The following is a 12,148-nucleotide window of genomic DNA, read 5'->3' as shown; positions in this document are numbered from 1 at the left end:
CGATAAGTCATGTGATGTGTGTATAAGTTTTGAACAGAATGCAGAGAGTATTGTTCAGTATATGTTTTTAATTGTGTTATGTGTCTATTACTGCTGATCACACAAGGCATTGTATTCACTCAATCTGTATCAGACAGCATGACTTTACATCAGTTATCACATATTAGCAAACAATTGTCAACTTACATGTCTATGTAACATTATCTTTCTGTCATGTTTGTGTCCACTTGATGGATCTCAGAGCAGTATTCCCTCTGTTTGAATCTCTGGTTTGGTTTCCACCAACATCTGAGAACATGTCTGGCTTTGCATCGTGTTCCCTAGCTAGTCTCTAGCTGTGGTTTTGTGGTTGTATATGTGGGGTTATCGGAGCACTATTAGCAAAGAAGCAAGCTGCCTTTGCTGAAAATTGGGTTGACAAGAATGATGACAATGAGAAATACAGTATGTGTTAATAAACCAAACATAATGAATTAGATTACAGTCATAGAGAGATTGTTTGTTTTTAAAAGTATTTTTTGTATATTTCAGAAAAATCATCATATTAAATACAGTAAATGTTCAGAATTTTAAAACTAAATTGGAAAATTGCGTTGTGGAAATGTGTCCACTGATTGGTCGATTGTAACTCTCTCACTTTTCCTCCACAGCTTTCTCTCCAGCCATGGAAAACCATATCTCTTCCCCTGTCAACAGTGGCACTCTGGATTACAAGTCTAGTCTCCCCCCAATCTCCCCAGGGAGTTATTCCCCCCTCCCTAAGCACTTACTGGGGGAAGAGGATATAAACAGGTTGGATGGTTTTTCCTTCTTACGGTAATTACTTCCCTTTCTACCAGACTACTAGAACTACAGGTAGAAGTCTTGTCCACCCAGCTCCTCCTGTCTCCCCCTTGTCTTGACAGATGTGTGTTTTTTAAAGAAAGCCTCAAAAAGACTTCTGGGATGATAAAATCAGGTCTCTGGTTGCCCGATCACAACACTTTGATCACATTTACTAAATCAAATGTTATATGGCATTGTATATGAATAACATATAACAGTGTACACCCGGAAACAGTGGTTTGAAAAGCACTGGTCAGCTGCTGTCCTGTATGCCTGCTGTACTATGATATCTTTGCAGCTGAATGATATAGTTTGGACAATGCTTTTAGTGCCATTTTGACACAAGCGTGGAAACCATTGGAACAGAGTCAGAGTACTCGTACTGTGTTTTGGTGTTGATCTGTTTTTCAAAGGTTGTGTAAGGTTGGTTAACAGCGGATATAATGTTGTCAAAGTAAAGGTTGCCTCCGGCCCCAGCAGCAGTTCAAACAAACAATAAATACATTTGCACAATTAACTGTAGAGAAAGATTTCAATAAAAATCAGCGTGTCGGCTTATCATCTTATTTTCTCCTGTTACTGTGGCATTGATGTGGCATCAGGCAGAGACACACATGTTGTTTGCTGTTTCGTCTTTGTTTTTTTTATTGTTTTAGATGACTCATGGCACATACCTTTAGTTTCAAGGGACTCCCTGATATAACAGCATTTCAACAGGGTGTGGTGCTTCACATCACGTGTCACAGTGTGTGTTCTTGTAGGCTTGTGTTGCACTTTTCACAAAACTAGAAAATCCTTATCCTAGCCTTTATTTTTGTGCCTAATCTTTGCCGGACATGTTTCTGTAAACAACAGGTAAAACCCCGTCACAGACTACACATGAGCTATGAAAGTTCCAGTTTACTCTGTAGCAGTTGAATATGTCTGCTTTTTCAACCTGTTGTAGTTTTCAGTCTCTCCTCTCTAACAGCTGCTTCTGGTCCAGAAAGAAGGCAGCTTAAGATGCCTTACTGGAATCAGTCACAATCAAACATTAGCAGCTCCCCAGCTCAGATCCCTGAACACCTAATCCTAAAGCAGGCTGACATAAGGCTTGCTAACACATGGGCCACATTTTTGATTAAATCTAATCCAAGAGTAAAGCTTTAGTCTTTAGGCTCAGCAAATGTCTCCAGAGGTGAAGGCCTGCTGCTGGTCAAACATAAGGTTTGGTCTGAGTTGCTGCTTCATCTGGCCTCTTCATAGGTTAAATGTCACTGCTTTGACACAGTAAAAGGTGCACATCAAAATGAACAAGTAAATAAACACACTCCATCATGTGTCTTATATTTCACTTTAAAATATGGACTGTGGAGGAATGTTGCATCCCAGTGATAAAAAAGCTCATTCCAGAGCCTAAGTGAAGTTGTCCTGTGTGAAGCTTTGTTGAGTGAAGGATTAGTGCTCCATTCTCTTTGGAGGTAAGAGGTTTAGTATTTGCTCTTGGCCGAGGTGCATCCCTAATAGCCTTTGAGATTACCTCTCCAACCTAAAGTGCAGCACTGACAGCAGCTCTTGTCCGCCTGGCGTAGAGTTTGAAGGAAGAGCTACAAAGCGGCTTAGCTACTTTCATTTCATCACGGATATGCATGTGAAAGGTCTAAAAAAAAAAATGTTATATTTCTGTAAGCAAAGTAAGAAAAGAAGGAGGAATCTCCTAACAGGGATGCTAGCAACAGTTTTTAGCTAATGTTACTTTTGCACATCAATCTGGGTGACCTATAGGGATGGGTACTGAAACCCGGTACTATTGATAAACTTATGACATTATCGGTTTTGCTTTTGGTACTGCAGAAATTAAGAAAATAAATTTCCTGTTTATTATTACTACAAAAACATTATCTTGCACATTTAATCTCAGCAACCGCTTCTAATATGCAGTAAGATTAAGACATTCCTCTGTGATGCATATACCCAATCCAGAAGAGGGATCTCTCTCGCAGAGCCTGTGTGTGAGGGGCGGAGGCAGTTCTCTCTCACACACTACTGCTGGACTGTGGCTGTCACTAAACTTAAGCCATCATTAGTTCAGCATGTTTTGTCTTTTTAGCTCATGTTATAAGAAACTCCTGTTACTCTAGATTTTCACTAGTTAAATCCACTGGAGCGATTACATTCATGTTGTTTACCCTACGACACAAAACAACAGAAACTATGTGAACATTTAGCTCAAACATCCAGAAAACATGAACATTTAATATAACGTCTTAAAACCAAACATTTAATATAATGTCTGCCCACTTCTTAAAACCAAACTTTTTTAACAATTCATCAGTTAAAAAAGTATGTTCACCCCTGACTATTAAAAATTTCATTATTATCAAACAATATGCCCCCTGTTTTTAATCTTTTAATCTGTTAAAATCTTCTACTTAATGCCCAGAGGTCCTGGGACTGCTCTAATATAGGGAGGAAAAGAACTTGTTTAAGGTTTTCTGATTTTTTCCTCTTGAATTACATTTGCTTTCTCAGCATCTAGACATATCGCAATTGTGGGGTTTGAGATGTTTTTTTGCATAAAAAAAGTATGTATTAATTTGCGCATAGTATCACCGACTACTCTGTTTTTAACAGAACCTTTTCTTTGTGTACCAGATGAGATCTTATGGTCTACATTAAGCAGCTGAATAGGCTTATAGCTGCCACATATAAGTGGATTATTGGTGTGTTCTTATTATGGGGGACTGTGTTTTAGCAGTTAGACTCAATGTATACTTCAAGAAGCTTGTCAGCCAATAGATCAACAAAGGTTTTACAGAGATTTGTAGCTGTATTTCTGGATAAATAATTAACTGCTTTAATAACTTCAGTTGTTGAAATGTCTAAATCTAATTATTTCCTTTCAATTTGGGATAATACAGGTCAATTGACTGTTAAATGAATGAATCTAAATCCTGTTTTGATGGTGTGACTAAATGTTAAATAACAGTGTGGTCTGACTGTATGGCTGTGATTATTCTAGAGGTTTTTCCATCTGCAGTCTGCAGGTCTTCTCCCCCACGTCATAGTTTTTTTTACTTTTCAGTTGGTATAGGGCAAATTTCAGCTTTTCATTCGTCAGAGAATTTTGTTCAGATTTCACTTTAATGAACTCTGGCTATAAATGGTCATTTCTGGGTGAAGCTTTATGTTTATTTTCCGGTTATGTCAGGGTAGATGTTAAATTGTCTATCTGTTGATTCTATTTTTATGTGATGCATAGCTATTTATCCAGCCTCCACAGGTGGCTTCATAAGCTTCCCAAATAGTTCTAAATCATAAAGCTGAGTTAGTATTTTCTCTGAAAAAGAGTTCTGTATTTTTGGTAATCATTGTTTTGAAATCTACGTCTAGAAAAGAGTTATTTAGTGACCATTTGAGAGATTTTCAACTATTGGAAAGATGGGAGAATGATCGGAGTATACTATATTTTGGATTTTGGATTCAAAAGTGTTGCTTAAGACATCCTGAGATACCCACAATGACTGTATTCTTTAGTAACTTTTTTATGTACACTGGAATGTATAATTTCTCTCTTCATTATGTGTAATCCTCCAGACATCAGAAAGCCCCGCTCCTCTACATAAATCAACTAAAGCACTGGAAACTTTAATGTTATCTCTAGGGGGGTGATTAGACTTAGATCACCACCCAGAATTATTGAGATGTTGCTACAATCAACCAGAAGTTCTCAATTGTATTAAAAAAAGGAAGATGATCATTGTTGGGGGCATAAACATTAACAATAATTATTGGTTTGTGATCAAGATGTTCGTTGATGCGCTAGTGTTCTTCCATATTCCCCTTGACAAACACCCACTCATGCCATTAACAGAAAAAGAAAATAGAGGGCTTTTGCCCTTGTTTGAAATTCCGTCATTTTAAATATTGATCATTTTTAATAATCTTTTTTTCTTCTTCTGGAAATTAAGTTGGCAGTCTTTGGGCCCAAAAAGTAATGTAAGAAAAGAGGCTAACAGCAAACAAGGAGACCAGTAGGCCCTTACATAGTACAGGATCTCGTCGAAGTATGAAAATGTTGCCTAAATGGGCTGGCAGTGACTGTACGCACGGTCTGACGGAAACAGTAGAAGAAGACAACCTTGCAACCGACTTGTAGACTTATTTCTTAATTGTGCATACGTTCTGTATTTATATGGGATGTAGAAGTTAAATGAGAATGAATTAATAGGATTAGTTTACCCAGATGTTGAGGAAATGTACATATTCACTGCTCTTTCAGATTAATTTTACCTGCTCATCGAGCCGATCAATAACTTGAATCGGAAACTGAAATCGAAGGGTTTAACATGGATTCCTTGGTTGTGTGCATGTATTTACAGTATTAGTCAGTGGCTTTCTACGCTTCACTGACACGCAGCAGCGGGGAAAATAGATGTGACACGTAAAACGAACAGAGCAGCAGAAAATGACTTGCGTAATATGCCTGTCTCCCACGCAACAGACGCAGCTGTAGAGATTGCAGCATTGAATAACATTGGAGCGGTTCTGTCCCGGCATATGTGTGTCAAAAATACGCTTCAAAAACGTTGCCTGTGTAGATTCCCCCTTTATAGTCTGATCTGGGCTGACTGATTGCCTCAACTCATTACAGTGGGAATGATGCAGCAAGAGAAACAGGCAATCTGTTCAGTGTGGCCTCCGAGTCTCAGCTGAATAAAAGCTGTTTTAATGATTTGGCTGTAGACACATCATTACATTTCTGAGCTCTGAACTTTTCTACAACCCAGCAGAGTTGGCTGCAGGGCTGGTCATGTTGAATTATGATTAGTGAAACATTGCTGCCTAAAGGGCCGCTCATATCACCAGATGATGCAGAGGAGGGTAACCCACACAAACTAAGGTCTTTATTTTAAGCTTCATAAGTGCCGTCTATTTTTGTAGATGGAGGACTGTGATGTCATTCAGCTGTATAATCATAGCAGCTATAGTTAGCACCCTCTTCAGCTACTGGCAGTCAGACGGGACAGAGATGCTTGGTGAAGATGTTTTCATGTTTGAACAGGAAACAAACAGAGAGACTGAACTACCATAAGATGGTGATGCTGTGCTTTAGCCTGCTCAAGAAAGGCTAAACAGTGAAATGACGAGGCTACAATCCAGTCTCTGTGTGTGTGTGTGTGTGTGTGTGTGTGTGTGTGTGTGTGTGTGTGTGTGTGTGAGTAAATAAGTTATTGTGTAGGTAACACTTACTGATACTCGACAATAGTTCAATGACCCACCTCACACCAACAGACTACAGAATAACACACAGACCAGTATGTCAAACAAACATGATTTGCATTAGTGGGGGCTGGTGAAAGCTGCACTTTTACGATGAAAGGCCTTAATAAATTTGAATTTTGAGCTTTGTTAGTTTCAAAGTATGATGTAGTTTTCACATTTTGAATTCTATTCTAATATCCGGCACCATGGAGGACAGCAGGAGCCCGTCTTCCTCTGCTCCTCATCTCTAATCTGCACAGACTGCCATCTTTGCTCACTGCGAAACTGTTTTTTAATACAAATTTCATACAATTTTTTCCCAAAGAATAGAACAATATGTTTTAGATAATATAGATATAAAATATAGATAATATTTTGGTAAGGGGTTATTTGTTCTCAAAAATAGAGGAGGAGTCTTCGTCTCTGTTATGGATTTCATTTAAAACTCACACTGTACTCCTGTATCCTCCAGTGAACACACGTTAATCCTACTCAGGTGGCAGCATACTGTGCATGCACACAGGGAGTGTTCACTGTCTGATTCGACTACATCTATAATGTGTAGTGTTTCAGCAGCAGATAAGCACTTCCTTCCATGCAGGCATATTGTGTTAGAGCTAACAAATGTTTTTACTGACATGGACGTTCATTACTTTTTTAATTGTCCTGTTTTCTTCTATGTTGCATGCCTCTAAGTGTTTCTGTGATGAGCGTCTTGATGTAAAAAATCAACCGTGTGATTGTAAATAATTACTCGATGGCGTCTATCAGTCGTTGGTTTTCAAAGTTTACTTTTTCATTCCTACTAGAAATCCCTCGCTAGACGATGGGGAGGGTCACAGGTTTGATTCTCAGCACTTCCAGTTGAGGTGAGATATTTAGTGCTCTCAGGGCACGACCTGCATGCTCTTGCATGTTCATCATTGCAAAGAATCACTGAAGAAAGAAATTAGATCATGAATTTGTTTAAGCATGAGTCCCTTTTGATTTTATTTTGGATGCCTGATTGAATGTTATGAAGAAAACTGAAGTACTGATGAATGTTTCATTTTCTTTTTCACAATGTATTCTGCATATATTGTAGGAAATAGGTTATTCCCTGTTATACATCTCTTAATAGATAACGTATAATGTATATCATTTGTATATTGTCTTTCGGGATCATTCAGGTATTTTTAAACCTGGGCCCTATTTTTACATCTTTTGGGGTCTAAAACACTAATAGGTACAAAAGTACATCCACTAAAACCGACAGGCAAAGATTGTTACTGTGAGTGTTTGATAAAATGAAGGAAAGGGTGCCTACAAAAAGAGATCTTTTTGCTAGCAGTTTTCTTTTTTTTTGCTTTTATGGGGCGGGGGGGGGTAATGGTGTATTACAAAAATATTCTGTTTGATCTTGTGGTGATCTGGAAGATCTCAGCTTCGTTCTCTTTGGCGGCACCTATGGTGATAAACAGTGATTATGGGAGCACACTTCCCAGATATCCAGACAGTGTTGCATGTGTGACGTCCACGGTTGGCTCTGGTTGCAACTCTTTATTTTCCTCGCTGACGGTCGCTTCCCTTTTTAGACTGTTTGCCTTCATCTGATCGTCCAATTTGTTTCTTTTTCTTTGGATTTTCACTTACTTATATAGTAGATTACTGTTTACTCGCAACTTGTCATGTTGCTTAACAATGACAAACCAGGTCTCCACCGCTGTGTTCCAAACTGCGCGTTTTGCTGATAACGCGGACCTGGCAGAGTTCACCCGGCGATTTGCCGACTTTGGAGCTCAGAAATTTTAATTTTAAGTTCTCAGTAATCCGTTTGTAGTTGACGTGGGAAAGGAAACGAAAGATTACCTGTAAACATCCGAATGAAGCTGATAGAACTCTGAAACAATGCTCCAAGCTCCGCCTACAAGCTGCTCGAATGCTCTGCATGTGCATCAGTTGCACATACACGTGTGCAACTGATGCACACCTTCACTCCTTCCTGAGAGTGTCCACAGCTCAGAACCAGACCCCAAACATGAATGAACCTGCAGCCAAGAAAAGATGCCAAGCATCTGGCTCAGGCAAACAGGCATAAGGGCAGAGTGCACTTTCCCTGTAATCACGAGGTAGACTTCTTATGGTTGAAATATAATGCACATTTTCAGATTGATCACATTTAAAATATTCTTATTTTCTTGATGGTGTTGTGAATAAAAGATTTTTTTTTAGATTTTCTTGAGAAAAAATGTTTGATGTCTGTGATAAAACTTTTTTGGCAATGACTCAAACAAATGAAAGATGCCGATGTGTCTGTTATTTTAAATTTGATCTCTTTTTTTGATACCCTTGTATTTTTTCTTAATTCTATAATAGATTACTTTAAGCTAACATTTTAAATGCCAAAGTCTCACAATCACATAAACAAACTAACCAACTGAGGCAGCAGTGTACCAGAAACAATTACTGCCAATGGAGTCTGGTGCCTTTGAAAAGAGCAACGTTCAGCTGTTTCTAGTATCTGAAGCATTCGACTCCAGCAATTCCAATTTGTACCCTTTCGTCATTTAGATCCCGAAATACGTAAATAAAGGGTTAAATTCCCTTTAACCCAACAAAGTCCATGTTTTCAGAGCTCTTTGATCCGCTTCCTGCATTCATTCTCATTACAGTAATAAGCTTTCTAGAACTGATTTCATATAAGCTTTAAGATAAATGTTAATACCAGTTGGACCTAAATAATTAGTTATTGATCAATCATTGCCTGAACATGAAGTATCAACAATTGTATTAATGATTATGGATGATCATTGTAGTTAATAATCATCCATCTTCCGAAATGTGAGAGTATTTAGCTTTATCTGTGTTTTTATTGTAAATTGAATATCGTGTTTACGCGGTCAGACGAAACACAAGTGATTTGACCCTCATATTTTTTAGCTCCTATCTTATAGACTAAAAGATGAATCAGTTTAATATATATCATATCCATTACTTCAAGTGCCTTTTGCCTTAAAGATAGAAAGCACGGCAGCACCCTTCACACCATACAGCAGTACTACTTCTTTCTCTTTCTACTTTGTCTCATTCGTTTTGTTTCTCTTCCTCCTGTCATTCCTCTGCGTACTTCCATCTTCTTTGTTCATTCCAGACCCCTCCTCTCCACCTTTGTGTCTGGACACTAACCTCTCTGCTCTTGTCTCTCACTCCACTGTAGGCCTCCTGAGCCAGTTTACAGCACTGTGAACAAACTATGTGACAAAGCACCCTCCCCCCGACACTATTCCCCAGTAGAGTGCGACAAAAGCCTCCTCCACTCAGCCCCCCTCCCAAACTATCACTTAAGCCTGTTCCCTGAGTCGGACATCAACAGGTACTTTCCACAACCACCTTCACCTTCACTCAATATCCCATCCCAACACAAGAAAGGCATGTTACTGTATGTGACATTACAACCACCTGTTTTCTCTTATGCACTCAGTTGCTGTCTCTCTTCTTTGAGCCCCCTGAAAACCATGTTGTTGTTTTGTCAAGCTAGCATGCCTGTCTCCCCTTCTCTTCCCTTTCACTCTGCAGGACTCTGAATTAGCAGGAGGAGACTCACCCACACATTTAATAGTACTCTGGCCTTTTAGTTACAATAGATAAAAGAAATTGTGGATGTACTGTGTTACAATTACAACTGAACATCTACTTAAACACACTAAGGGGGGAATTCACAAAGAATGAATTGCGGCCGTTGATAGCACCATAAATTGGTCATCATTTGCCCCCTATGTCTGCTCTGGCTCAGGGTCCGATTCACTAAACAAGTTGCACTGATGATATTTGAGTGCAAACACCCATGAAGTTTCACAGATCCGTGCAGTTGGCTCTTGTTTTGTGTCTGATTGTGGAGAGAAGCTGTCTGCACCACCGCTCTCTGCTGCCCTGCTCTCTGCTTTCAGGCATCAGTTGAGCTCCACACTGACGGATCTCAACTCCATGCACAGATCGATGATGAGCAGGGAGAGGAGGGGCAGCTCTTTAACAGTTTATTGTGAAGTCCAGACTCAACAGGTGTTTACTAGTTTCACTGCCTGTAACGCAGCTTCAGTTTTTTAACCAAGTGCGCAACAGCAGTTCGTCGAGATCATAATCCCCGTCATGTGTAACGGCTCCAGGCGTCTGCCTGTGTCTGTGCCCGTGTGCCGGGGTTGAGCCTCGCACAGCCCTGGACTGATTGCTCTCCCTTTTATTATAATAATGACAATATTTTATTGACAGATTGTTTTTACAGACAAATGCATTTTTTGATTACACAAAAGGTGGAACTGTTGTCATGATCACTGTAAACTCAGAGCGCGACAGCTCTTATAATACTGCGCTGCAGTTACCACCAGCTCTCTGCAGATGGTATATTTTCTCTCTAACTGCGCGCTGCTGTTAGCGCTGGTGTTTGCTACGAGGCTCATTTACATAGAAAGGAAACAAATTTGCCCAAATGTCTGCATAATGAATAAATACGCGCAAACAGCACCGGAGCACAGAGACGCTGTGTGCTCTGCAGCGCACTTTGAGGTGCATTCAATCCTCTGCGTGTGCTTGGAGAATGAGGCGGAGTCTTTTTGTGTCATTTGCAGGTTTAGAGGCGCAAAAGCTGCACAATCCTTTAGTGAATTCCCCTTTAGTTTATAACTGTTCATGAAACAGTAACACTGTGTAAGACCATTAACTAAAAGACTGATTTCTTCTATATTGTTATTTTAGATGCAGGACAAAATTCTGCACTGCAGAGGAAGATGCATAATAACTGACTTTGCATCTTGTTGTCAGATGTTATTGCTAAACCTACTCCTTTGAGCTCTATCTTCAATCTCTGCCCAGAGCCTAACTCTAACACACACCACCTCTCTTTGTAACATACAGTTTAACCTTATAGATCCGTTAGTGTATTTGCCAGTTGGGACGTTGCTGCTTGTATGGAAGATACTTTTTATAGTTTAACTTTTGATCAGCTGATACAAATCCGTTTTTTTCTGTTACCATGGCAGCACAGTTCCATCACAGATAAAATTTGGTCTCAAATGAAAGAGAATAAAAATGACTTATACGCGCATCATCTGTGGGACTGTGGGAAAGCAAAGGTGCATAAAAAAGGAGTCTGTATTAACAGCTTTAAGACTGAGTCTTCCAGGGGCCGAGCTGAGCTCTAAATGAACTGTAGCATCTTTAAATTACAACAAGCCCCTTTAAATAGGATTGTATACTTCAGGATACTCTGTCCCTTACACAGTGCGTTCTTTTATTCATCACTTTCCTCTCTGCTCTTGCTATGTTATTAATATGTGATGAAAGAAAACAGTTTTTAGGTTTGTACTTTGTTAGGTTCAGGAATAGATTGTGGTTTGGGCTAAAACAATAATCTGCATGCATACTTCATTGATAATAGAATACAGATCCCCACCATCTGAGTGAATTTAGTCAATCTCAATATATTTTAGCTGTGCTTTATTTCAAGTTCAACATTATGATGGTCACTAAAAGTTGTTTAAAAACCTGCTGGGAAGCTTAGCCCTTCCCATCAGTAAAGGGGCGGCTGTGGCTCAGTGGTAGAGTCGGCTGTCACTCAATTGGAAGGTTGGTGGTTCGATCGCGGACTGCTACAGTCACATGTCGAAGTGTCCTTGGACAAGACACTGAACGCCAAATTGCTCCCGGTGGCATAGCCAATGGTGTGTGAATGTGATGACTGATTGACAGTTGGGCTCTTTCTGTAGCAGCCTCTGCCATCAGTGTGTGAATGAATGGATGAATGTGACATGTAGTGTAAAAGCAGCTTTGAGTGGTCCCAAGACTAGAAAACTGCTATATAAGTACAGTCCATTTACCATTTACCATTATAGAGTTGCAAGGAGCAAAAATCTAAGTGTATCTTTGTAAACCAATGACAACAAACTAACGAGCTTCATGTTCCAATCAGGCGGGACACAGTCTACTGTGTGCTAACGTGTTGAGGACAAGATTAGGTGACTAAACCAACAGATTATTTTTACGATACGATACACTTTATTGTCCCCTTGATGAAATTTGTACTTGGACTCCAATGCTGTGCACACCT

The 12,148-nt window shown here is 39.5% G+C and overlaps 1 protein-coding gene across 15 annotated transcripts in view; it reads left to right on the top strand.

The window, feature by feature from the left end:
- dlg2 (discs, large homolog 2 (Drosophila)) overlaps positions 1–12,148 on the top strand; it is a 163,351-nt gene that overhangs the window by 128,077 nt on the left and 23,126 nt on the right. For 10 of the 15 annotated variants that reach the window (XM_069675111.1, XM_069675209.1, XM_069675141.1 and 7 more), the window contains 3 exons: positions 651–816; positions 6,879–6,938; positions 9,266–9,421. In XM_069675111.1, the coding sequence (XP_069531212.1) occupies positions 651–816; positions 6,879–6,938; positions 9,266–9,421 (382 nt within the window). The remainder of the gene's footprint in view (positions 1–650; positions 817–6,878; positions 6,939–9,265; positions 9,422–12,148) is intronic. The other 5 variants (XM_069675218.1, XM_069675159.1, XM_069675184.1 and 2 more) reach the window with 3 other exon arrangements.

The sequence above is a fragment of the Semicossyphus pulcher genome, unplaced genomic scaffold, assembly GCF_022749685.1.
Source record: "Semicossyphus pulcher isolate SPU_LCO1_2020_fin unplaced genomic scaffold, fSemPul1.0.p SCAF_10, whole genome shotgun sequence".
Taxonomy (NCBI): domain Eukaryota; kingdom Metazoa; phylum Chordata; class Actinopteri; order Labriformes; family Labridae; genus Semicossyphus; species Semicossyphus pulcher.
The sequence above is the reverse complement of the archived record's forward strand: the minus strand, read 5'-3'. Positions and strand labels throughout refer to the sequence as shown.